Here is a 26,840-nt window from a genome sequence, read left to right on the forward strand (position 1 = left end):
AAAACCAACGAAAACAAAAATTCAAAAAACTCTTTTAATAAACAAAAACGAACTGAAACTACATTTTATGTTTGCAAAACTAACAAAAACTTACATTATAGCAAAACCGTCTTTGGTTTTAGTCTTTGCTCATTCATTTCACGCATGAGCCTTTGGGGACGATTTGAAGCGGTTGGAAAGTGACGTCATTTAGCAGCAGCCAATAGAAAAGCACCTTCAGATGACGTCGCTCCGAGGCGACCACCAAATGCAACGGCAGGTACGAAATGAGTGACTTTTCTCATGATTTTAACATTTATTAAATATTGCGCACAAGCAGAGGTGACAGAAAGTCAAAACCATGTCGCAGTTTGGCTTTAACTTCAGGTGCTAGCTAGCTAGCTAGCGAGCTAGCTCCCATTGTGCTCATTCACCTGCCAAGGAGCTAGCAAGCTAGCATCAACGGCTAAAGCCAAACTGTGGCAGGGTTTTTACTTTCTTTTACTTTAAAAATCAAAACAAAAACTAATACTGAAACGAACTCAAATGAAACAAAAACTAAGTACGACTTAATTTGATAGCAATGAAAAAAGTCTCCAGAAGCTGTGTTGGAAAAGACACAGGAAGTCTGCCATTTTGGTTTGAAGATGACATGTGACCCAAAAATGGACTTTCAAGCCCGAAAGAACGCACAGGAAGTCCCAAATTGTTGTTTTGAGGCCCGTTTTCGATTCCTTCAGGACACTTTCAAGCATCCTGCCAAGAGATGTCTGATTGCTAAACTCATTTTCAAAAATGTACACAACGTTGTGCTGTCATTGTTGCGTGTGGGCGGAGCCTGGCGGCAACGTTTGCTGATTGGTCACAGAGAGCGAGGGTCCGCGATTTTTCCCGAGCGCCTGAGAAGAGCACAAAGAAAGAAAGAAAGCTGGAGGGACGAGTGAAGTGATGATGTGAGCTGGGGGGGGCTGTCAGAGAAAGGAAGGATGAAAGCAGCAACCCCCCCCCCCCCAACCCCCCCCACACCCGCCTCTCATCCCTCCCTCCTTTTGACGTCATTGGCTGAGAGACACCAAACGCTCGTCTCTTCAGTCCGCGTTTACTCGCGCACGCTCGCACGCATCCGCCGGACCGAACCTCCGCCTGCCTGAGCCCCCCCTCCTCCCTCTCCCCCACCTCCCCCAACCGCGCACGCAAACGCCCCTCGGGACCCGTTCCAATGAGCCACCTTGACCCAAGTCGGCAGATGTGACGGCCGTTACCGAGCAGCGCGTCTCGTCCGGGAGAACAATACCTCCGCTCGAGGGAGGCTGAGCTTCGGCCCCGCGCTGACCCGGGAGCGCACCGCCCCTCCGCTTCAGCACTTGGACAGCTCTCGGACCCGCCGCCTTGCCATGACCCGCCGAGCGTCCTCCTGCTTTTCCTCGGGATGATGCAGACGGAGGGTTCGACGCAGGCGAGCGCCGCCATGCTGCATCAGAAGCAGCTCTTTGAGAAGTTGTGGAAGGGAACCTTCAAGGCGGTCGCCTTGCCCAGGCCGGAGAGCATCATCGTGGCCAGCATCACCGCGCGCAGCAGGCTGAGCCGCCGGTGAGTTCGCTGAACCAGGAAACCTCGCCGCTTCTCACGCTTGAACCTTTTTGCTTCCGCTGATTGAGTGAAGACTCTTCTTCTTCTCTTCTTCTTCTTCTTCTTCTCTTCTTCTTCTTCTTCTTCTTCTCTTCTTGACTCACGCAAGTTGCTTTCAGGAAACACCCTTAAACGAGTGTTTCGCCAAAACTGCAACATTAAATGAAGATGTGAAGTTCATGTTGGGTTTGTTGAAGACGCCGAATTGATGCGTTTGATTGCAGACGCTTTCGTGTGCAACATTCTTGAGCTTTACGAAATGCGGTCAGTGTTTAAGAAAACACGGACATTGGAAGGGCCGATGTTTGTTAAGACTCGAAATCCACGTCAACGTGTATGAGAACACGTAAGTTGCGCTTGCCAAAGGCCGCTCAACCTGGCGCCTTCCTCACCAAAACGATGTTGTCGGTGTTTACGAAAACTCGTGTTTGCGTTTTGGAGGCGCTCACGCGACATTCGATTTCGCTGAAGATCGCATGCGATGTTCATAAAAAACACAAATCTCAGGTTTATTAAAGTAACACAAAGGAACTTTCAGTTTATGTTGACAAAAAACATGTCCGAAGGAAGACCACATTTGCGCCCAGGACGAGCGCATTGCGTCGTTTTTTTTATATTTTTTGCTCACTTCATCCGGGCTAGCTTTTGACGTATGCCATCAAGCCGTCAGCATATTTGTGTTTTTTTTTGTTGCCGTCAGCATATTTGTGTTTTTTTTTTGCCGTGGCGGCGTTCCTACCATCCTCCTCAAAGTTGCGTCGCGCCAGCGCAAATGGTCCGGACGCCCTCAGGTCGTGACAAACGGGACCATTCAACTCGTTTGAAGTTCTTGTTTCATCACAAGAATGATGAAAACGTTTGATTGAGGTTGAAAAGTTCCTTGAAGGAATCCGTGGCGTCCATGTTTGTGAAAAGGTATGCAAGAGTGTCTCAATTGAAGTCAATGTCAACAAAAGCACCTGCCAAGTTAGGCTCGTCAAATTGCTTTTGGTCTCGATGAAAACGCGGAAGATTCAATTGTCAATGTTTGTCAAAACAAACCTGAAGCTTAAGAATTGCTGTAAAACAAAAACTTACGGTTCATCAAATACTTGAAATGGATTTCAATATTTACAAAAACACGTACCGGACGTTCCTTCAAGCCGACGTTCCAACACTGTTTATGAAAACATGAACATTTGGCTCTTTTTAGAGTCGGTGTCAAGATTTCCCAAAACACGTCCACGAGTTTAAAGTCGACTGCGAACGTCTTACAAATCCTGATGAAAATCCTCAATTGGCTCCGTTCGCCAGCATTCGATTTGTAAAAAGGCCGATATCTGTCACGATGCCAAAGATCGGCACCGATAATCGCCCCGACCGATAATCGGTCTATCCCTCGTAAACGACTGTCGTTGCAAAGTGATTCCTGGAGATGGCTTCGATCGAGCGCAACGTCGCCGACCGACTTCAGGTTGGCGAGCATCAGAAACTTCGGCTTCAACCTCAAATCCATTTTTCATCCGCTGAGAGGACATTTTTGATGGCGAGTTGTTGCAGTTGACCAAATGCACGTTTCACACCTTCGATGACACGTTATTTTTCAACCGATGGCATCGCAGTAACTTTTTCGCAGCGGAAACTCTCGCGTTGCGATGCTTAATTCATTGACTGGCAGCCGTTTTCCCCGAAGCAACCCCCTTCGCTCCCGGCTGTTTGACTGGATTTGGACTGATTTTGCAAGGCCCTCAGAATATTGTGATCCATTGCTATCAAAACATGGAAAGAAAGATGAAAGTCTTTCCTTTCATCAGGATTTTTTTTTTTATATTTCTATCCGTTTGTAGCAATTAGCATTGGAATAGAGCTAAGTTGCATCATTATTCACAAACCTGTTTAAATCTGTGAGGGGAAAAAGAGCTTTTTTTTCCCCAACATGGCCCTGGTTGGTCTCTTATACTCTGCTGCCACCTCCTGGCCGCAACTTCCATTGCTTCAAGCATTCTCTTCAGTTCAGAGGCTGCATCAAAGCCTCTAACATTGAGAAGAAGAAAAAACGTCTTTTTTTTTTATAAATGCATCTTTGGGAGTGCGCTAATATTCCGGATAGAAGGTATTTGTACGTTTTGGGAGGTTTCTCAGGGATTCGTTCCTGCTTGTTAACGCAAAACTCCTAGAGCAGGCCTTTGCGCAAAGTCAGGGAAAGTCGCCATTTGACAAAATCCTTTTGCCTTTGGAAGGTTTTAGTCCCAGTTGCTTTGTGGTAATTGCCGGCCAGCATGTGCGGCCCAGTGTCGCGGCATCCTCCATCTTTTGCTTCTCTTGGAATTGGCGGTCGACGCAAATGTTAGCTTGCGCCGTCGTCGGAAAGATGAGATTGTTTTCTTTTCGATTCTCGCACCTGCTTGAATGAGACCCGAAATGAAACTGAGAAGAGGAAGTGCAATGTGACCGTTGGGGCATTTATTGCTTTCGCTGTTCTCAGGAGAACCACGACCGCCACCCGGCCTGGCGAGGACAACAAACTCGACACAGCTGCATTAGCGTGTGCACGTGTACCTAATGAAACGGCCCGGCCGGGCTGGATTTGGGCCCGTCTGCTGCGTTCTCGCCAAATGAGACTGTCCTCCAGCGTGGCCCTCCTTGCCGGGCTTGACAGTGATGCTGATGGCGAGGAGGGAGGGAGCGTGCCGGCGTCCACCGCGGCGAGGGGGACGCCAGACGGGAAGGTCAGACAGAATGGGAATAATGAGGAGAAAAGTGCAGAAATAAACATGGATTTCCCCCCGTCACGATTAGGAACAAGCATTATTCGTGCGTGCAAATGTTAGCGCAACAAAGCAAGCAAGTCGTTTGCTCCAAACCTCCTGATTGGGAAATGTGGTAAAGACAATTCCAGCAAAACTTCAAACATTTTGTCGAATCGCCCAAATGAACGTTTTTGTATGGAAATGTGTTGAAGTTCCCTCTCGCACCTCAGGAGACACTCCAGATGTCTCAAAGGAGTCTGACGTCATTGACACTTGGTGTGAAATCGAGGCTTTAAACACGCTTAATGACAAAATGCCTCCGAATGTCTTTAAATAGGCTTCATCCATCACGCTGCCATCCGCCTGTCATCCCTTGAGGTGAACGTCAGCCAGTCGCGATCGATTAGTCATGCCTGCAGAATGCGGAAGTGGGAGCTGTCGTGGGCCGGCGGCTTGGTTCGTTTCTCTTTCTCCTGAGGTTGCCAGAGAGGCAGACAGACTCCTATTATGATTTCCTCCGTTTCTGGTACGTGCTGACTCTTTGTACTCGCGAAAAGGGACGCGCGTTTGCTTGTTTTTCAGGACGTTTTGATTCGTTAGCGACGACTTTGCACTTGGCAGCTAGCTCCTGTGCGCATGCGCAATAGCTTCCAGGCGCTGCGTGCAAAACATTGAGTCAACGTCGTTTCGTCAATAACATGTTTTATGCACGAATCTTTGTTGGTATTTCGACCACGCTATCATCATATCATATCCTAAATGGAAAGAAAGCTGTCCGGCGTCTCTTCCTGTCTCACTCAAAGAAACGTCAGCCACTGAAGTTCCTGAAATCTAAACACCTTCTGCTAACTTGTTTTGATGCCATTCAGTTTTAGTTTTCGTTTTTTCTTTTTAAATGTATTGTTTCGCGTTCCTTTCCGCCGGCCTCGCACGCACGAGGAAAACCTGCGCACTCTGCTGGCAGGGCGTGCAATTGCATTGATGCGATTCTGTCATTTCTATACAAAATGTCGAGCGACAAAAATCGCCAGCTATTTGTTGGAAAAGCTCAAACAAAGCATAATAGGAGCCTTAACCATAAAATACACATTTTTACAGTAAAAATCATTATTTTTTTTAAACAACTGTATTGTGAAGACGGTGTACATACACACACAAACAATATCCAAATTCCAAAATGTAACCATTAAATCAATCATTTTGATCTGAATGTCATCTTATATCATGAAACAATTGAGTCATTCAAGAAATGTTCATGGAACGGCATCTTCGTATTCTGACTAGCAACTCCATTTGAATCGAGTGCACGAGGATGGGGGGCTTCTTGACGATCCATTTTCTCCAATTTGGGTCGTCGTCCTCGAAAGCAGACCGATTCTCTTTTGCATTTTATTTGCAAACGTCTGCTTTTCGTTTGGATACAGTTTTTTGGGGCTGGATTTTCTGACACTCAGCGGTTTGAGCGTGACGCCGTCGGCAAGGGTCCCGATGACGGCTTGTCACAAATGTGAAGATGGAACGACTGAAAACGCGGTTCGGTCGGTTGTGCGTTGCTGAGCCCGCTTCGTACTTGTTGTTTGTGGCGTGACGAAAGCAAGAGCGCAAATGAGGATGGCGAGCAGAGCAGAAAGCCGAAAGCCGAAAGAAAGAGTGCCATCAAAATTGTGGGGGTTTTCTGTAAAAAAATAAATACATGGAATTGTTGGCTTGGAGGAAGTCTGACCTGACAAAACATCACCAAAATGTGATGGCGAGCCACTGTAACGTCATCAAATATGTTTTTACAAATATGATATCTGCTGCTACTTTTGATGCACCAAATTTCTCAAAAGTCATTTTAAAGAACGGCCTCGATTTTGCTGCTTGCAGTGAGAAAGTCATCAATTTCCATCGCATTATCTTGAAATCAATTCTTGAATCCAATTTATTTTGATGACCCAAAATACTGTCATCGAATGCATTGATTCTTGACACCTCAAATGTGATTCTGAAATCAATTTCTTCTCGATGGGTTTAATATCGTTCTTGAACAAAGATGAGTCAAAGAATCTTTTGAAAGTATTTTTTTAATCAACTCTTATTACTGTATTCTAATTGAGTCAAATATCATTCTTTAATCAAATCATTTTGACCTAATAAAGTTCACCTTGACCTTGAAATTAAAACAAATGTATGTCATTTTATTTATTTATATTATATAAAAAAATAAAATAAAATTATATATATATATATATATAATTTTATTTGATGTAATTTCTTTAAAAAAATTGTGTGTGTGTGCGTGATGCGCGTCTCGTCACGTATTCTAAGGACTTTTTGGGACGAGCTCATCCGGCGTCTCGCTATCGCTTGATGGAAGCCGCGACGTCCCCAAAGTTTTCTTTTGCCGCTTTCGCATCAAAGCAAAGAATCGCTTATCGCGCTTCTTCTTCTTCTTCTTCCTCATTTGGAAAAAGATGAAAGTGTCGCCTAATTAAAGATTTCTTTCCAGCCGTTCCATTTGGAAAACGGGGCCGCTTGGCTTTGCCGCTGTCTGCGCTCCCTTTCCAATCAAAGGCAACGACCGACGAACGAGGGATCCCGCCAATGAATGATTGCCCCCCTAACGAGCTGCTGAAGACCCTCGCGAGGACAAAAAGCAAGTCTGACGTTTGAGTTTGAAATTTGCAAGCGAGCGACACTTTGGTCAACGTTGGCAGCCAGCTGGAGTTTTTGTTTTGTTTTTCTCAATTCAGCCTCAGACGACCAGGACAGTTAGAAGGCGTGGCCAATTTGGGGTGTTGCAAAAAAAGGGATTCTCATAAATCGCGATTCTCACGTCGTACGATTCAGAATCCATTTGAAATGTCCCAAAATCTATTTTATTTCAATGATTTGATACGGCCTTGCCCTTTGTTTGTGTGCGCCTTTATTGGGAGCGCTGTTCTGTTGTACGCGATTTGGTCACTAGGGGCAGTGTGGTTTCACGCGTTCTGATACATTCTTGCGTTTTAGCCAGTCGAGAGTAGAAGGAAAAAGTTTTTTTTTTTTGCAGCGCCGGAAGAACAAATGCCGGCCAATAATGTTAACTTGCTTCTCTGTAAACCCTCCTGAAGCGTTTTGTATGAAAAGCCGTTCTTTTGAGTGCCAAAAGGGCCACAAATAGCGCGCTCGTTAGCATTAGCGAGTGTGACTGGAGTAGCTCATGACGATTTTTTGCACATCTTTAAATTGAAGCAGAAATCATTGTCAATCAAATCATTTTCTGAATTGAATCGCAGACCCCAAAATCGGAATCGAATTGAACCACGAGTCAGCCAAAGGTTCCCACCCCTAACAACATGATCTTTGGTAGGCGTGTCTATCATAAGCGAACCCATAAAAACCGTTTCAAGACATTTCAACAAACTCATTTTCCACTTTTTGGTTTGAGACAACCTTCTTTTTTTGGGGGGGGGGGGGGTGCTCAGCGTGCGTGCTTAGCGATAGCTTTTTGCTAACTATGCAACTCTTGGCGAGAAATGCGTGGCAAAGCCCAACAGGCACCATTTTGGCCGTCGTGGTGACTTTGCCGGCGTCCTTTCCAGGGCCGCCGATTGACACGTTTGGCCCGGCAGCCCCCCCGACAGCACCTCAAACTGCCGAGAGGCGCGAGATTAGCCGGCTCATGTGTTATCGGCTGAGGAAGGCGGGAAGGGGACGCTCGGCCAACACTCCTGCAGGCGGACTGGCGGCTCGCCGCGCCGACGGCCAGACGAAGCCACGTGAGCCGCGGCGGCGTTTTAAAAGACGCCATTTGCTTATTTAGCTTTTTTTTCACCTTTTCCAACACCTTGCAGGTGTTTTTTGGTCAATGTTGTCATTTTCTGTCACCTGCGATGGTGGAAGGGACCTTGTGAAATGTGCGGCTTTTTTTCTTTTTTTGCTGCCTTGCGTCTTTGCTCGGGGGTATCGGTTCCATTCACGAGTTCAGTTTGATTCCATTTAGATTTTTTCCCATTTGCTTCACTTCAATCCGAAGTATAAGCCAAAAACTCCAACCAAATCGCACCCGAGCCGCAGATGCTTGGTTGTCCTGCAAGCCTCAAATATGTTTTTACCATCTCAGAAAAAGATTGACTGACTGCTCGTGTTTGGTTGCTAGGCAGAATTCACATGGTTAAATCTTACAGCCTGAATTCCTGAAAGAAATCCTCTTTCGTGACTCGGGTGCGACCGAGGTCGTCCCCAACTCCAAGCTTGCGGGTCACAAGTTGCGACCGTGCGGAAGTTTCCTTCAACAAGGTACCAACAGCCACTTGACTCGATCCCGATGCCGCGTCAGCAAAGAGACAACGTGAAAGCGCTTTGAGTGCGCTGAAAAGCACCGTACGAGTGGACAGGGGTGGCAAAAGCAGGTCCAGAAAGGGAACAACCCTGCCACACTTTAGCTTTAGCCCCAGGTGCTAGCTAGCAAGCCCCCTGGCTAGCTCCCCGGGTGCTCCTTTACCTGCTAGCGAGTTGCTAGCTAGCTAAGCTAACGAGCTCCCTAGCTAGCTCCCCTGGTGCTCCTTTACCTGCTAGCGAGCTCGCTAGCTCGCTAGCACGAGGGGCTAAAGCCAAACTGTGTCTGGGTTTTGACTTTCTGGACCTGGATTTGCCAACTCTGTCCTCAGCAAGCTGCGCTAACATTCGTTCTTCTTCTGCGGATGATGAAGAATATTTAGCTGGCGTCGGGCATGTTGATGTTGTTTTGCGTCGTTTGTTAGCATTGAGCTAAAAGTCCAAATATGCGCTTGTTTAAAAACACAATTCCATATTTTGAGAGCCAACTTCAGCAGACGGCTCGAAGCCGCGCTTGCCAACAACAACTGTTCAAGCAAAAAAACAAAAAGAAGAAGATCGAGACGACATCCTTAGCTGCACAAACCCGGTCGTCTCGTATCTGGAGGCGCCACGCCGGAGAACGCGCACGGAGGGAAACGTATTTATATGTTTTTTTAATGCTAGAGCATACAGAAGGCGTTGATGCCGCTTCTGACCTGAAGAGGTCGCTTAAAGCAACGGGAGTTATTACAAAAAGTGGCCAGCAGGTGGCAGCAGAGTATAAGAGATCAACCAGGGCCATGTTGCAAAAAAACTAATTTCCCCACAGTTTTAAACAATTTGTGAATAATGATGAAACTTTGCTATATGCTAATGCTAATTACTGCAAAACGGAAACGGATAGAAATCTACTTTTTTTTCTTGATGAAAGAAGACACTCTCATCTTTCTTTTGGTAGCTTCCATGTTTTGATAGCAATGGATCACAATATTGTGTGGGCCTTGCAAAATGAGTCCAAATCCAGTCAAACGGCCGGGAGCGAAGGGGGTTGCTTCAGTCAAAATGGCTGCCAGTCAATGAGTTAAACTTTCTGATTGGTGAATGAAAATGTGCAAAAATTCCGTTTGTGTCCTTTTGGTCTGCACCGTTGCGAGCGTGTGTGTGTGTGTGTGTGTGTGTGTTTGTGTGTGTTTGCGTTTGTGTGTTTTTAAAATGTCAGGGAGGACTTGTCGGACGCAAGCGCGTCTAATTGGAGGCGCGTGTTGACGGACTGTCACGACTTTCAATTGGCTTCGCTTTCTCACACGGAGACGCACACGCGCGCTCACGCACACACGCGCGCCGCTTCCTTACTGATGCTCCCTAATTGGATGATGATGTTTTTGCGAGCGGCGCCGCTTGAGTTTTTGTTGAGTTTTTCTCCGCACTTCACTTCCCAGCGGTGACCTTTGACCCGTCCGCCAATGAAATGCGTTTCCTCCTGACAATGCGCTAATTGGAGGCCCGTTTGGCAGCCGGGAATCGTCATCGGATGGGAGGTGGGAGGGGCTTGCAATTCCACATTTTTCTTTTCTTTGTGCTGACTTTTGGGAAATCTTTCGGGCGCAACACTTCATTTGTTTGAAATCAACAAATCGTTTAGTGGAACGCGTCTCGCGTCTCGTGCGTTTGTTTGTTTCGACCGTTTGCATGTTTATCGTTTATTGCGTCATCCAACGGGTTTGAATTCACTTTTCAGTTCATGACAATCGAGCTGTCAAAATGCATCCATTAATCAACATGTAATCGATTACAAATGAATGGACAATTATTTGAATCATGGAGTAAATGTGCTCGAATCATTTTTTTCATTCAAGATTGTCCAAATGATGCGATTTCAGCATTTCACGAGCCGGCGTGAAAATCCGCCCGATGGGCTTTTGGGGCGCTTCCGCAGCACCACAAGCCACTCCCACTTTTCTTCTTCTTCTTTTTTTCTTTCAGACCGGAGGCGGAAGCCCAACAAACGCGGGTCGCCGACCCGACGCACGGCACGGCCGTCGACTCCAAGGTGACCCCGCCCCTCAAATTACAATGACAACAAGAAATTTAAATTTAAAAATAAATAAATAAATAATGACCTGCCGTTTCAAAAAGTCACTTTCACGACTGTGGTGCCTTCAATATTCATTTACAATTCATACTTTGTCATTTTCACATCATTTGTCTTTCAATTGACTTCTTAAGTATTCAGCTATTAGCATTCAGCTTAGCATTGAGCTATTATCATTCAGTTTAGCATTCGGCTATTAGCATTTCGCTATTAGCATTCGGCTATTAGCATTCAGCTTAGCATTGAGCTATTAGTATTGAGCTATTATCATTCAGTTTAGCATTCAGCTATTAGCATTTCACTATTAGCATTCGGCTATTAGCATTCGGCTATTAGCATTCCGCTATTAGCATTTCGCTATTAGCATTTCGCTATTAGCATTTCGCTATTAGCATTTCGCTATTAGCATTTTGCTATTAGCATTCGGCTATTAGCGTTCAGCTTTCAGCATTTCCACGCAATTTCTACTGAAATTGCACTTAGTCTAGTTTCTACAAAAATTGAGGCAAAAAATGACATTTTAAAAAGTATTTTTCAATTTTCCAACCACAACGTAGCGATATTACAAGAACTTTGTATTCAATTGTAGTATGCAAGCATATCGGCGGAATTTTGTACCAGAACAAAATAAACATAACAACATCCTAAACAGAATAAAGTTCAAACACATATTATATATAACTATTACTAACAAAGACAAGATATGATTAGAAAATTTATATGAGAATGAAGTCATAGTATTAGGAAATAAAAGCTTCTTTCTTTTTTTTATAGATCGTGAAAATGTGTCATTTGGACAATAATGAATTTGTAATAATACAAGACGTAAAAGTCGTACTTGGCAAAGTTGTTTCCAACACAAGCACTTTTGCTAACATTGCAACTTTTTTTGTTTTCCTCCAGCCTGGCCGCGTTGCCGACGGCGACCAGAAGGAGGAGGCGGCCGCAGACGACTTTCTGCCCCCCCCAAAATGCCGCCGTCGCCGCCGCCATCGCCGCCGGGCCAGCAGGTGAGCGACCTGACGCTGAAAGGTCACAAAGTGGCAACTTGAGCAAAATGCAGAAGTTGCTTTTGTGCGTTCGATTTTGCCGACAACAATTTCAACGTCTCCCGTCATTCTGTGTTGCGCTGTTGATTTCTCATGGCGGCCCGCGGGATGGAAATGGGCGCCGTTGGACAACTTGGCGTCTGCGGCGGCCCTCGTTAGCTTCCCCAAATTCGGCAAATTCACATTCCGAAGTGTCCAAAGGAATCCGTTAATCGACGGGTCATGTTTTATGTTTGGCGCCGTCTTTTGATGAAAAAGGTCCAAATGCTCCGATTTCAGCATCTCGACAGTCATGGTTGACGGATTTCTGTCGTCTTTGATGAAGGAAGTCCGATTATCTTCTGTGTGGAATCCAAAGAAGACAATTAGAAACATCAGTTTTCACTTTTGAAAACGATGACTGAAGCCGTTTTTTGGTGTTTTTTTCAAATCACTACAAATAGAAAGTACGAAATAAGCAGCTGTCGTTGGTTCATAAATAGTAAAGCAAAAAACATGCTTTTGTAATGCACTGAATGCAAAATGAAAATCAACACAATCGGTTGATCAATCGATTCTAAAAATATTCGATAGTGACAGCACATGAATTCATTAGATTTGCTTTTGATCATCAAATCAAAAGCATTTTTCGGATTCCAATCCCGAAAGCGCGGCGCCGCCGTTGCCGTCTTCACGGGGATTCATCATCACGTCGTCGGCAACGGATCATCGCGCTTTTCATCGTTCGGAGCCGGCAATTTTTTTTCCCGCCGCGTCGCAAGGATGAGAGGAGATGAAAGCGTAATGACGGCGCTCGCACGCCAACGCTGCGAACGTTTGGCGTGGAACGTCAAGACGGAAAAGCACGTCAGCACTTTTGCTGCCCAAAAGCAACACGGGGACAAAATGCACACTTTTTTGCTGCTTTGTCTCATTTTTCAATCTCATTTTTCAATCTCATTTTTCAATCTCATTTATGTTCGTACGATGCAATTAGTGCTCGTACACTCAAAAACGAGTTCTCATAACATTGTGACTTCTTTTTGTTGTTGAAATAAATTGGAATCAATCAATGAAATAATAAGAAATATTAGGACAAATATAAACTCAAATTCAATAATTTAGCACTAAATGTATTTATTAAAATCAAATATTTGTATAAAAAATGGATATAATTATATATTATACATCATTAATTTAATTATAGTATATATCATTGTTTATATCAAAAATGATTATCAGTCAATTTGTCAGTGTTTAAATGTAAATGTTTTACATTTATTTTCTTAATATCACAATTCATATCTGTAAAATTAGATAAAAATGGATTGATCCTCTCTCTGTATAAAAAGTCATTTTTGTAATTTTTTTTAAAATGTCCTATTTGGAGTAATATTTGGATGTTTCGGTACAAATCGGCGCTCGCGTTCTCGCGCTGATTTCGACTTGATTGTCACGCAAATCCCGACGTCGGCTTCCTGCTGATGTTGTGACTTTCTTCCTCCCGCCCTGCAGCGCCTCCTTTGGTGAGGAGCGGTCACTGCGGCCCAAAGGCAAAAAGAAGAAGAGCAAGTCCGAGCGTAAAAGGACGACGAGGAGGTGACTTGACTTTGAGTTTTTAGCTTCTTTTTTCAATTAGGGAAACTGCAATTTCAATGAACCATATGTTTTTTTTAAATAGTAAGACTTTGAACCCCATCAAACGTTGTTCAAGTCAAATCCATTTTTGTTGCGTTCCAACAACTTCATGCTTTGTAACTCAAAGGAGGGCGAGACGAGACCGGCACAAATAAAGAGATTGATTACAAAAAGACAAAAGCAACAAAAAAAAGCAAGCGGCAAACTGATCAGGTGACTTAAGAGGGAACCGAGGAGCGACTGCCACAACCAACGGGCCCCACCCCTTAAAGGCCCGAACAGCGAGAACAAGTTTTCTCTCTTTAAATGTTCCTTTTTTTTGCCTCATATTACGACTTCATTCTTTTCCAGAATATTTTGCAAAATACTGCAACTCCCGATTTCTTTGTTTTCTTCCGTTTCAGTTCAAGAAAGGAGCCAAAAAAGCTGTTTTTTGCGTTGACTTTTTGCTGTACTTTACGCCTATAAAATTACAATTTCATTTTATTAGTTATCTTTTTTTTATGACCTCATTCTTGTCAACTGTATCTTCTTTTTTTTGTGTAATTACGGAAAAGTTATTATTGCACGGCAAAAAAGTTGTAATGACTTTTCCATATTTTATTCTAACTAACTTTATTCTTTTGAAATGTCTTCTTCTTTTTTTCTATTATTCCAATGTTGCTTCCCGTAATATATCGTGAGAAAACGATGTTTCTGCGCTCGTAGAACAATTCAGATAAATGTTATGTCGTTCTTCCTCACAATATGACAAAGTTGTGCCTTTTCTTCCGGCCTTTTAATTGCGCTGCAGCAGAGCGCAGTGCCGCCCCGCATGATGTGGCGCAATGCGGTACTACACCGAAGGCGCGCCTCGTAAAAAGAAAGATGGCTTCCAAATTGGCGATGTGGAGGTTGACGATTCGATTTGTTCTTTTTAGGGCGTCTTCTTGCAGCCTCTCCCCGCCGAGGAGGAAGAAGAAGAAGAAGAAGAAAAGTTCCAAGAAAAGCAAGCGCGGGTATGCGCGCCCTCCGCAGCTTCACTTGCGAGCGCGTGCGTTTTTACAATTCCTGCAATCAACTCGTCTGAATTCTCTTTCATTTGCTTGCAGACAAAACTCCAAAAAGTCCAAACACAGGTATGTACCCTCAAAGGTGATGATGACGATGATAACGACGACGACGATGATGACGATGACGATGACGACGATGACGATGATGATGATGACAATGATGACGATGATGATGATGGTGACGATGATGATGATGATGATGATGATGATGATGACGACGATGATGACGATGATGACGATGATGATGATGATGATGATGATGATGACGACGATGATGACGATGATGATGATGATGACGACGACGATGATGACGATGATGATGATGACGACGATGATGACGACGATGAGGACGACGACGATGACGACGACGATGATGACGATGATGATGATGATGACGACGATGATGACGATGATGAGGATGATGAGGATGATGACGATGACGACGACGATGATGACGATGATGATGACGACGACGATGATGATGATGATGACAATGATGACGATGATGATGATGGTGACGATGATGATGACGACGACGATGATGATGATGACAATGATGACGATGATGATGACGATGACGATGATGATGATGATGATGATGACGACGATGATGATGACGATGACGATGATGACGATGACGATGATGATGATGACGATGATGACGATGGTGACGATGATGATGATGATGATGACGACAACGATGATGACGATGATGACGATGATGACGATGATGATGACGATGATGATGATGATGACGATGATGATGATGATGATGACGACGACGATGACGACGATGATGATGACGATGACGATGATGATGATGATGATGTTCTCTTTGGTTGCAGCAGCTCGTCGCATCTCAAGCGTAAGAGAAAAGACGAGCGCAAACGGAAGAAAAGGTCAGTTGGTTGAATCGGACAAAAAGAACCCCAAAAATCTTCTCACTCGACAAACAATCGAGTCCAAAATAACCACAATTGTGACAATAAGGCACCGAGCCAACTTTTTGGGTTATTCATTATTGCCGAAAGTTGGGTCAAGTGAATAACCCGCCCCCAAAAACCCCAACTCAAATATTGTCTTTCTTTGTGGCTGCAACTTGAGTCCACTTTTTGGGTCGAATCGCTGAAAACGTTTGTGGCTCGGTTGATTTTTTGGACCGTTTTTCCGACTTTTTTTAGGCAAGCAGCAAATTGATGAAAATGTGACTTTGTTCTCACGCCGATGGCTTCATTTTTCCCTTTTGTGGAATTGGCTTGATTCTCGATGAAAATGAACTTTTTGTTTGTTGCTTTGCACAAATGGTGAATTTCTTCTTGAATTGCGCGACTCGATGACGGCAGGCGTTTTTCTTGTCATGTGACGTCGCAAAAGCCACGCGACGCCTTTCCGTTTGTGCGCGGCGCTCGGTTCCTCAGCTGCGGGAGGGGCCGGCGGCGCGGGAACGGCAAAGCGCCCGTCGCTGGCGGAGGACCGGTAAGACCGCGAACATCGGCTTCCATTTTGGGCTCGCCGTCAGACGGGCGGAGTCAGCGTTGCGTTTCTCGGCTTGCGACCGACTTCAGGATTTTCAGTGAGGAGAAGAAACGTTGACAGTTTTCAACAATTTGTCACGCGGACCACTTTGGCAAAAATCGTCTTTTTCTTTTTTAAACATGAACACTTTGCAACACAAGACAAAAATGATGACGTTGAAACCAACATCGCACTCGCGACGTTTGTTTCGTTCGATCATTTTCAAGTTATTTTCAAGCAATTCATCGTTCAGCGGCCGACGATCGGAATCGGCCCGAAAGAATCGGTAAAGCGATGCAGGGGGCCTCCGAGGTCCTTCCCAAAATGGACCCAAAAAACTGCTTGCGCTCTCCTCATCGAAAATGTTGATATCGTGGACTGTCGGCAAGATTGCAAATTTCTTGCGACTTTAAAGTGAAGATTTCTTCTGCTAAAATAAACGAGATCCGTTTGTTGTCGATGCAAACGGCTTTTTATTCGAACATTTTCCCATCACAAAAATCAATCTCGTCATATTGCAACTTTATTTGAGTACAAATGACGAGAAAATTTTCTTTTTCGTACCTAAAAATGACTCGTCATCGTACAAATTGCTTTTCCTGGAAATACGATTGTCATAAATCGACCTTGTCTGAAATGATGACATTTTAGCCGTAATATTTCCACTTTATTCTCGTACATGTTGGGATTTTTTTGTCAAACTGTTCTTGGACAAAATTGAGTTTTGTTTGTTTCTCCTATTTTGACTTTTATGTTGTCTTTCTTCTCATGAATGTGAAGATGTTTTTCCTCATGTTGTGACTTTATTCTTTGCTAGCAAACCAAATTCTGCATTTCATTTTTAACGGCATCAAATCGAAGGCGGCGTGTTTGTTGATTTCCCGCCATGTGCTTGCAGACACGGCGCGTCCCAAAAGGCGTCCCGTCCCGTTGCGGAGGCCAAGCGGACCAGCGGCGGCGGCGGCGTCTCCAAATCAGTAAAAATGGCGTCCGTCCTCTCCGGCGCCTCCGTAAGTCTTGTGCTCACGTCACGTCTTCTTTTGGCGTTCTTCACGCCGGCCCTCGCGGATAACGTCGCGTATGGCGACGTCCTTCCTCTGCCGCGGAATGCCGGCAAACGCGCCGGCAAATCGTCACGCGGCCGATCGCCGGCTCAATAGTTGCGAGGGGCGTTTTCAGATTTGATTTGAAGCGAGCTGAAAAAGTGTGCAACGTGCGCTCGCTCCAACCGAGGCTGCTTTTAGTTTTGACCAAAACAAACCCCAAAAACTGAAGTCAAATTCCAAAAACAATTTTGTTCACGAAATAAATTGAAAACAAACATCAATTGAAACTACATTTTATGTTTACAAATCGAACTATAATTAAATGCATGCACCTTTTAGTAATGATTTGATTTCAATATTAACCGGAATAAGGACGTTTGAAAGTGACGTCATTTAGCGGCAGCCAATCGAAAGGCACCTTCAGAGGACGCCGCAAACAAATGCAACGCCACGTAAGAAATGATTTTCCCACGGTGTTCATTAAATGTTGCGCACCAGCAGAGGTGGCAAATCCAGGAAGTCCAAACCCCGCCACCGTTTATCTTTAGCGAGCTCGCACCCGTGCTTCCTGCTAGCATCAAGGGCTAAAGCCAAACGGTGGCCGGGTTTTGACTCTCTGGAGCTGGACTGGATTTGACACCCCTGCTTGTGCACAAGTGATACACATTTAAAAACTAAAACTAAAAATGAAACTAAGCCATTTTGAACTCACTAAAATGAATCAAAAGAAACTAAAATGCAAATTCCCGAACGATAACATAACGTGGTTCCGATTTTTGGGAGCGCAATTTAGCATTCTTTGGTTTTTAATCGTCGCCTTATTTTAAAAACTGAGAGTATTTAAACAAGGCGGAAATGTGAGAAAATGTTGACGTGCGTAAACGTCGTGTTGACGCCATTTCCATTTTCACCGATTGCCGTTGTGAAATGGATGCCGGCAATTTCCCGCAATCGACGTCTTCCGCGGCCCGAACGTTCAATGGGACTTAATTGGCTCGTGGGAAATTCAATATGCAAATGAGCGTCGGGGTTTGCTGAGTCGCTCGCCGCTAATGTTCCACATTTATCATCCTTGACCGGACCAACAAAAAGGAACGGACGCGCGGCTAATCGACAACGGAGTTAGCGTAGCGTGGAGTTAGCTTAGCGTGGATTTGCGTCCGAGTGGAGCGTCTTCGCGATTCACATTTTGTTGATTTTGGCGGCAAGGAAATATGAACACTCGTTTTCTTGATCACACGCAAAATGACGATTTGAGTTTTTTCATAATATTGCAACTTTACACTCGTAGCAAGTGAATTAATTTTTCTTGCAAATTAATTTGAATATATTTGTATGATTTTTTTTTTTCTCTCACAATGTTGCAACTTTATTTGCAAAATGTTGTTCTTGTAATATTAGGACTTAAATAAATGTTTCTCTCTCAGAATTGGGATTTTGATTTCATACAAATGTAATCACAATATTGCAATTTATACTTTTTGCTTTCTCTTTATTTGCCTACAAAATGGAACGTTATGTGAACGACATTATTGTCAAACGCAAATCTTCTTTTATTCGACGTTATTGTTCTAAAAAAAGATGTTCTTTCTTGTATTGTCGCGTAACTTTCATGCGTTTTTCTCTCATATTATTGCAATTTTATTTTCTTATGATAATTTTTCAATTTCAATGAATTTTTTTCTTTTTTACATTTTGTCTTTATTTGCATACAGTTTGACTTTGGGTACAAAGTAATTTTATTGTAATATTACCGATGTATTGTCAAGTAATTAATAGTCATATTCCGACATTGTTTTAACCAAATGCTATTTTTCCTGATAATGTTTTGCGATTTGGACAAAAGGTGTTGTTTTTGTCCCGACGTGCAAACGATGGGACGTTTTCCGCCGATTGTGGCTTCTTGGTTTGTCTCGGTCGCTCGTGTTGTCCTTCATGGCCGGCGTGTGCTTTGACGCCGTTTACGCCGGTGACGGCTTTGACGCTTTGGCAGTCGCGTTTTGTCTTTTCCCGCGCCGCCCCAAAAAGGGTCTTCCCGCGCCGCTCGGAAACAAACGAACGTGATTGTCTTTTTCCTGCCAGTTGTCGTCTCTAACGATGCGCTTATGTTGCCCCCTTTTTCTTCCACCTTCCCTACTTAAGGAGGAAATCATGATTGGTAAGTGGATGCTGTCCCGCGGTTTGAGGCGTGTTCATGCTAGGCTAGGCTAATGGCAGAAGGAAACGTCCTGTAGCAAAGCCTGTCTTTCTTTAGCTTACGCTGACGGCACCTCGCCATTTTCTTTGTCTGCGACGTAGAAAGGCTTTTTTGTGGTGTTTGTTTGTCCAATCGGGCTTTTCGGCCGACGCAGCCTCTCTTTTTCCGTCTCTTTTGGGGACTGGCAGACGCTAGATTTGTCTTCTTTTTTGTCCCCGCGCTTTTGCTTTCCGTTCCTTTCGGGAACGCCGGTCGGTCCCTTGACTTACGAGCGCTCCCAGTTTTTTGTCGCTCGCTCCATCCTTCTTTTGTCGCAAGTAGGGCTGAGACCGCCGACCTGAATACATGACGGGTTCGCCGATGCGAGCCCTTGAAGCCACCGGGCGGCCATCTTGCTCCTCCCATCTCGCCAGCAGAAAACTGTATAAACTATTCGGTGTACGTACGGATGAGACCTATGCAGCTCGTCGGCAGTGGGTTTCGGGCCAGGGGGCGGGGTCACTGTTTTTAACAAGTAAAAATAATAATAAGAAGAAGAAGCAAGTGGAGCTGAGCTTTAAGGCAAGTAATAAAGTTTAACAAATGAAAACATCATCAATCGTGCTGTTTTCTCAAATGTTCTCCGGTCGTCCTGCACGGCGACAAAAAAAACGTTTCTTGGGAGGAGCAACATGTCCAAAGTCTCGGCCCACCTGCGCTCCAGATGTATTCGGATCGGTGGGAAAGACCGATGACAACAAATTGGCTCCGATTTTTGTTGTTGACCGTTTTGATGCGCTGAATCCAAATATCACATCGGTTTTACTCCATCGGCTCAACTTTAACCCAAAAGACACATTTGAAAATGCAGCATTGATTTGCCTTCAATCCACTTTATTTGACACCCAACGTTGAGCGTCGGCGTCACCGCAACGTCATTTAGCAATATACGAAATGTGATTTTTTAAAACGTACGAACTCGTTGCTTCATGTTGTTGAATTGGAAAAAGCCCGAACGTTCGTTCCCGTCAGCGACGTCCAACAGGAACGTTTGAAAACGACGCACATTTGTGACTTCATGTTTTTACGTTTAGAATCGATTTTTAACTTCAAATAAATATGAATGACCTTCTATAAAATAACTATCAAGATACCACATTTGTAGTTGGTAACCATATTTGTCCGCTTTTATGGTAATTAAAAATAGTATGAAAAACACAATTTTATTGTACATTTCGAACGGATCTAATGTTTGATTCGTTGCAATTTAACAACCGCAATCACCCGACAAGTGAGGCTTGTTGTTGATTTGAGATGCGAGTCCTGGTCGCGTGACACTCTTAAGTCAAGGCACCATCGGAGGTCTTTTGGCGCCTTTTTTTCTCTCCATTCCGACCGCATGCCTCAAATTTGCATGTCGTCTCTTTAGCGCTTCAAAGTTTGAGGAGGAAAGAAATTGAGTGTCTTTTTTTTTCCCAGGAACATTTCTTGTGTTTGCATTGATGGCGATTTGACGAAGATTTGACGGCGCGCGCGCTCGCTCGGCGTTGCTGATTGTTGGCCGCTTGTGTCCGCCCGCAGACGTCGTCATCCGAGCTTCTGGCGCGACGCCCGTCCGGGCGCGGCGGGCGCTCGCGCGACGGCGACTCGGGCAACGACACGTCGTCGCCGCCGTCCCGTGAGACGGGCCCGGCCGACAAGAGCCGCGCCCCCCCGCGCCGCGCCCGCCCGCCGCTTGTCGACAAGGACGCCTCCGACTCGGGGAACTCGCCGAGCAGCTCCGCCTCCTTGCGCAAAGCCGGCGGAGAAGACGGGCTGAGCGCCGTTCTCCTCAAGAGGTGACGTAGTGGCGGCCGTTGTTGATCGGAGCCGCCATTTTGAAATTCAGGCTCGGTTTTAGTCCCACTTTCAACCCTGACTTGAATTGACTTCTTTTTTTGAACGCGAATCCGCTTCCTGTCTGTTTGTTGTTGTTTTCGCGAGCTGCAGATTTGAAAAGGGGGCGTGTCACACAGATGATTCGTTTTCCTTTCGTTTTGTTTCATCAACTAAAACGTGCGTCCATTTTAGTCCAAGTACATTTTCGTCTCGTCTTCAATAGTCGACTTATTGTTAATTAATGAGAGTTTTCGTCTCGTGACCAAATGACGGCGGCGGCAGCCGTCCCGGGCCCGCCAGACGTTGTCAGATGGCGACCTCGCTCACTTTCGAGTCGGCAGTCGAGGAGAAAAAGTTGTTGTTTTTACATGATTTAAAACGGCCAAAGAATTTCTTTCAAGTGTAACGGAAGCATTTCTTGCTGGCATCATCGCACGTTTAAAAGGTCCGGGTTCCGGAACCGGCCTGTTGAACATCGCCTTCTGAATCACGCGGTTGGCGGGAACAAAGTCTTGAAGTTGAAACGGGCTTTCTCTCGCAGGGAACACCAAACTTTGGGCCGTCGGTTTGACGCGGCGACATCGCCGCCGACGTCCTCCAGGGGGCGACCGAGCGCCGGGTGGCGCCGCGGACGCCGGAGAAGAAGATCCTCGGGAAGCTCCCGCTGCTCTGGACGGCGCTCCCCGAGCGCGTCGCCGACATCTGCCAGGTTGGAAGCGCCCCGGTTGGCAAAACGGTTGCCGGAACGCCGGCGGCCATTTTCAGTCGTCGTTTGTGGTTTCAGCTCGCGCTCGCGCTCGCCGAGCTATTTGTCGGACCTGAGGCGACGCCGGGGCAGCTTGAGCGGCGTCAGCTCCGGAGGAAGCTGCTTCAGATGCAGACGTCACAGGTCAACTTCATTATTATTATTATTTTTTACTTTCATGTAACCTTCAAAAAAATACTTTCATTTCAAATGAGGATCACAATCGGTCGCAATAATGCAGTTGATGGCACAAAAATCACGGGTGGCTCCAAAAAAACGAATTTGGGACAGATTTATTTTTGTTTTTTTCGATAACATATTGTTTAAATAAATTCATGTATATAAAAAAGGATCATTAAATAGGCCACATTTTTATGGTGTCAGAAAAAGAAAGTTTTTAAAAATTGGAAAAAAACATAAAATGTCAGTGAATTGAATAAAAAAGGCAGATTTTTTTTTTCAAAGTACCAATAAAATAAAAATGTCTGGAATTTCCAAGAGTCAGAAAATTGATTGATTGATTTTTTTAAAAGGCAGAAAAGAAAACATTCAAAACGTTGAATTATCAAATGTCCAAAAATAAGTAAGAAATCTCGAAAAGTAACGTCAAAAGCACACAAATTTGCCAAAAATGTTGGAAAATTGATAGCAAAAAGGCAAAAAGTAAGAATAAAATGTGCAAAAAAAAGGAAGAAGACAGGCAGAAAGTTGGCATTTGTCCATAAAATTGCCGAAAATGTCAACAATTGGACAGAAAGGCAGAAAAGTTTAAATAAGTATGAAAAATAAAGTATGAGAAATGATCAAAAAGGAAATGAAAGCGTACGACTTGGATGTCGCCGTCGTACGTTTGTGTTGCGGCGCTTTTGTTTTGCGTCTGCGGACATTTTGCAGATTTATTGGGCCTGAAGTGGCTGCAAAGACGAGAACGCTTGCTGGCGGAACCATCAGCTAAATAAAAATGTATCACAAAAAGCAGCGCACGTCATGTACGAGAAAACGCTTTCACTTCACATTGATGTACTTTTTTCATTGAAGTCATAAATAGCGAGAATTTATTTAATTTTTTTGCAAAGACTGTGCATGTAAATTAAAATGAGTACCTGATATGGAGCCTTGTGGCACACCGCAAGGAAAATGAATGGCTGAAATGTCAAAGCGAGATCCGTGAACCCGTCGGCGTCCGCAGGCGAGCGTCCAGAAAGCGAGCGTCCAGAAAGCGTCCGTCCAGAAAGCGTCCGTCCAGAAAGCGTCCGTCCAGCTCGAGCGAGACGGACGGCGAGCGCCATCCCGGCAGGAAGAGACCGAGACGCAAGTCCTACTCGCCCGTGAGGAAGAGGAGGCGGGGCTCGCCCAGCCACCTGGAAGCCAGACGGATCACCAGGTAAGCACATTTTTCAACACAAATTCTGTCGAATGCTGAAAGTGGGCGCCACCTGCTGGCGGCTCAGACAACAACGTGAGCGACTTCCTCCTAAACGCGCCTCGGGTTTGCGGCTGCAGCGCTTTTTGCCTCCTTCGTGTCGTCCATGTTTGCTGCAAGCGGCGCAACATCAACTTCCTGGCAAGAAAAAGTCGCGCATGGCGATGCGGTCGAAGAAATGCGGTTTCTATTCTTTGCAAATGAAATCAAATAATGGTTTAAATGATAGAAAAAGAATAGAAAAGCAAACCACGCTTGCTCGCTGTTGTGGAGGGGGCGGAGCTAGCGGAGCAAGCGGAGCGCGCCAAGCATGGTCGCGCCGCTTTGCGAGGTAAGTGTCGGAGCGGACGGTCTGGCGCCGGCACGCTCTCCTCAGATGTTGCTCCGTTTGCCGGTCCGCAGCGCCCGCAAGAGGCCCGTCCCGTACTCGCGCCGCAGACCTTCGTCCGGCAGCAGCGCCACGTCGCGGAGCGGCTTCTTCTCACGCCGCCGCCGCCGCCGCTCCGCCTGCTCGTCCTCGTCTTCGGCCCGCTTGAGCGTCCGTCGCGCTTCGTCGTGGAGCGGCGCCAGCAGGTCTTAGCCGTCCCCGCTCAAATGGACGCAAACGCTTTGCGGCAAGACAGACAATTCCGCCTCGTTGCTGCTTTTTGTTTGTATTTTTATTGTTTAAAGATTCCAAAGCTCTCATTTGTTTGCTTGCACGTCAGCCGACGGCTTTTTGAAACGGCCGAGGATGTTTGGAGGGCGGAGCTACATCGCGTCGCCGCGCGAAAGGTAAAGCGTGCTCGTTGGCGACTTTTGAGGGTTGTTGCAAGATCCCGTTTGATTTTGCTGGCTCGCCAAGATGTCCGCCGATGCAGCAAGTCAACTGCTTTTATTTCGTCTCTCGGTTAGCGAACGAATCTGGTTTCTTGTGCCTTCCGTTTGGTTTCCCAAAAAGAAGAAAATGAGTCGTTTTGAGTCATTTGATGCGCTGCTGAATTAGCATAGCGCCTAGCCAGCTAGCGGGCTCATCGGGTTGGAACATTTTCATTTCCAAAAAAGGGAAATTGAAGTCATTTCAATTTCTTAGCTTTGCTGATGGAAGGTTTGAGAATACTGAATAGCTAAAAAACTAACAGGAACGGCATAGATGCTAACAGGCTAATCTCTTAGTTTGTGCGCCAAGCTTTTGGTTTCTGAAAAAGAAGAAAACGAGTGCAAAATTTGATGTGTTGGTTTCCAGTTGCAGGAGAATTTGTGAGTAAAACCTCGACGCTAGGCTTAGCGGCGCGCTAACGTGTCAGCGTGTGCGCTTATCCGTACGTTTCCGAAACGGACGCCATTTGATTTGTTTGTGTTGGTGCCGCGATGTTAGCTTCGGCCTCTTCATATTTACACGGGTGACGTTTTTGGGGCATCCGGCGGCTCGTTCAACTGAGAACAATGGCGGCCGTCTTCTGCCGCTTCCGTCGCGGCATGAAGCGCAAAAAGGGCCGCGACCGCCGCGTCTCAGTGACACCACAACGCCGAATAGCCGCCGAGCTATGGTTAGCATATGAGTCAGCAGGCTAATCTGATAGCTCGTGCGCCAGCCAACTCTTTTGTATCTAAAAGAGGGGGGGGGGGGGGATTTGCCAGTTGTTTGCTTTCTCGCCTGAATTTGTGTGAATATACCAAATAGCTGCCGAGCTAATATGTTAGCTTTGGTTAGCGAAGCAGCTGGCGTGTTCGTCTTTTATCTTGTGTACAAAATGGTTTAAATATGTACAAAGATGAGGTTAAATATTGCCATTTTGTCGTTGCGTGGTGTAAATATGCATCTGTATGAATTATGAAGTGTAAATATGACAAATCTGTGCAACTTTGCTGTTTTTCAATGCTGTGAAAAAAAAATGCTCATTTGATGGGAAATTGATTTCCAGAATATGCCGCGTTTTTGCCAACCATAAAATCGGAACTTTCCGTTGCCCTCGTTTTCGTGTCATTTTTCAAATTCATTTTGATGTTTTAAAAAGTGATTCCTTTGTTTCAAAAGGAAAAAAATGCTTTTCAAGAAAAAGAATCTCGATTACGTGTCGCTGCGTTGCCAATTATGGTCGCTGCCGCAAACAAACAAAAGTATGTCAAAATATTCAACAGGAATTTGCACAAATGATAATGAATAAATAAATAATAGTACATCTGCGATAACAAATGAATAATTACATATTTGTAGATTGTCAGTGTTCACATTTTGCCACGAAAAGGTCGAAGAAAACATTTGAGACTTAAAAATGTCAAATCAAGTCGTCTTAAATATCCCAAAAGGAAGAAAAAAAGCAGAAAAAATCCTCAAAAGATTTGCCAAAAATGTCAGACAACTGATTCCACAAAAAAAAGAGAAAATGTTCAAGAAAGTAACCAGAACACGTCGAAGAACGAAAGCAGGCGGAAAATAAAATTTCAAGAAAATCTGAAAATGGATTTTTTTTAAAGGCCGTAAAGAAAATGTTCAAACTATAAAAATGTCCACATTTTAAAGGAAAAAATCCTGAAAATGACCATAAAATCTCAACATAATTGCCCATTTTTTTCCTTGTAAAATTTACAAAAGAGCGCCAATAAATTATCATTTTTTTATTGCCAAAAATATTTGAAATTTGACAGAAAAGTCTGAAAATAAAATGAAAAATGGAAGACAAAGGTCGAGTCTTTGCTTTTTACAACATTTGGCTCATCGTTTTTTTCATTTCCTAAAACTAAATGTTGACTTTTACAAAGAAAACAAAGGCAACTTTCTTTGATGTTTTTTTTAAGTGATGTCATTTTTGAGCAAACACGAACAATGAATTGTTTTTGTTTGCCGAGTGTTGCTTTCGACAATGAATGAAGCGACACGCGACTCATTGAGCCGCTTTCAGCCGTCAAAGGTCAAAGGTGACTGAAGATGACGTCACCTGCGCTCTTATTTTAGGAACGAAAAAATTCCCCAAACTATTTCAACAATCGATTTTTTTTTCCCGATGAAAGAAGCGACTGGAATCGTTCACGTTTCGATAGCAAAAGAAGACGATGTTTTGTGGGCCGTCCAAATCCACGACAACAGCCGGGAGCGAAGGGGATTGCTTCAGCGGAAATGTCGGCCAGGCCAGCAGTTCATTGTACACCAAAAGTGATGATTTTCGCGGCGCGCGTTTCAAGACGGCCTGTTGAGCAAACGCAAACGCTGGCGTTCTCGCCTTCCTTTTGGCCTCGCTGACTTCAGCAGCTTGACTCGTCTTCTATTCCGGCCGGCGTGACTCATTCATGCCGGGGGGGGCGGGGTGGGGGGGGGGCACGGCCAGCGCTGTAAAAAGTGTTCCCCTCCACTTGAGTTGCGCAATTTTCAGCTAACTTGTCACGTCACAGAAGAGCATGTAAAGGCGAACCCGAGCGCATTTGGTTGCAACGCTTCCCAGGCACCCGAAGGACTTTGAATTATGGCCGCCGGCTGATTTTTTACAGCCCCTCGCACCCCCCCCGGCACCCCAGAGACGGGAGCGGCTATAAAAGGAGAGCGGCGGGCGGGCGGCTCGGGTCATTGGCTCCTTTTTGCACTTTGGACGCGGACGAGGGGATGCGCCAGCCGCCCCACAAGTCGCCGAGCTTCACTTGACTTTGACCGG

The 26,840-nt window shown here is 45.1% G+C and overlaps 1 protein-coding gene across 5 annotated transcripts; it reads left to right on the forward strand.

Annotated features, from left to right (window-relative positions):
• The first annotated feature begins 126 nt into the window (after positions 1–126).
• Positions 127–26,830, forward strand: srrm4 (serine/arginine repetitive matrix 4). 5 transcript variants are annotated; one of them, XM_086076917.1, is made up of 13 exons: positions 127–1,569; positions 10,605–10,671; positions 11,617–11,723; positions 13,257–13,340; positions 14,300–14,377; positions 14,471–14,497; positions 15,277–15,330; positions 16,845–16,956; positions 20,750–21,006; positions 21,588–21,755; positions 21,831–21,935; positions 22,981–23,175; positions 26,206–26,463. In XM_086076917.1, exons 1-13 carry the CDS (start codon positions 1,409–1,411, stop codon positions 26,432–26,434), a joined length of 1,644 nt encoding a protein of 547 aa, XP_085933043.1. In that variant the 5' UTR covers positions 127–1,408; the 3' UTR covers positions 26,435–26,463. The 5 variants fall into 5 exon arrangements, with proteins under 5 accessions (XP_085933043.1, XP_085933044.1, XP_085933047.1 ...); XM_086076918.1 differs by having other exon boundaries at positions 15,280–15,330; XM_086076921.1 differs by lacking the exon at positions 26,206–26,463 and adding an exon at positions 23,617–25,163 and having other exon boundaries at positions 15,280–15,330.
• Positions 26,831–26,840: the final 10 nt, after the last annotated feature.

The sequence above is a fragment of the Leptonotus elevatus genome, chromosome 5 (assembly GCF_054856555.1).
Source record: "Leptonotus elevatus isolate MCC_2025b chromosome 5, RoL_Lele_1.0, whole genome shotgun sequence".
NCBI lineage: Eukaryota > Metazoa > Chordata > Actinopteri > Syngnathiformes > Syngnathidae > Leptonotus > Leptonotus elevatus.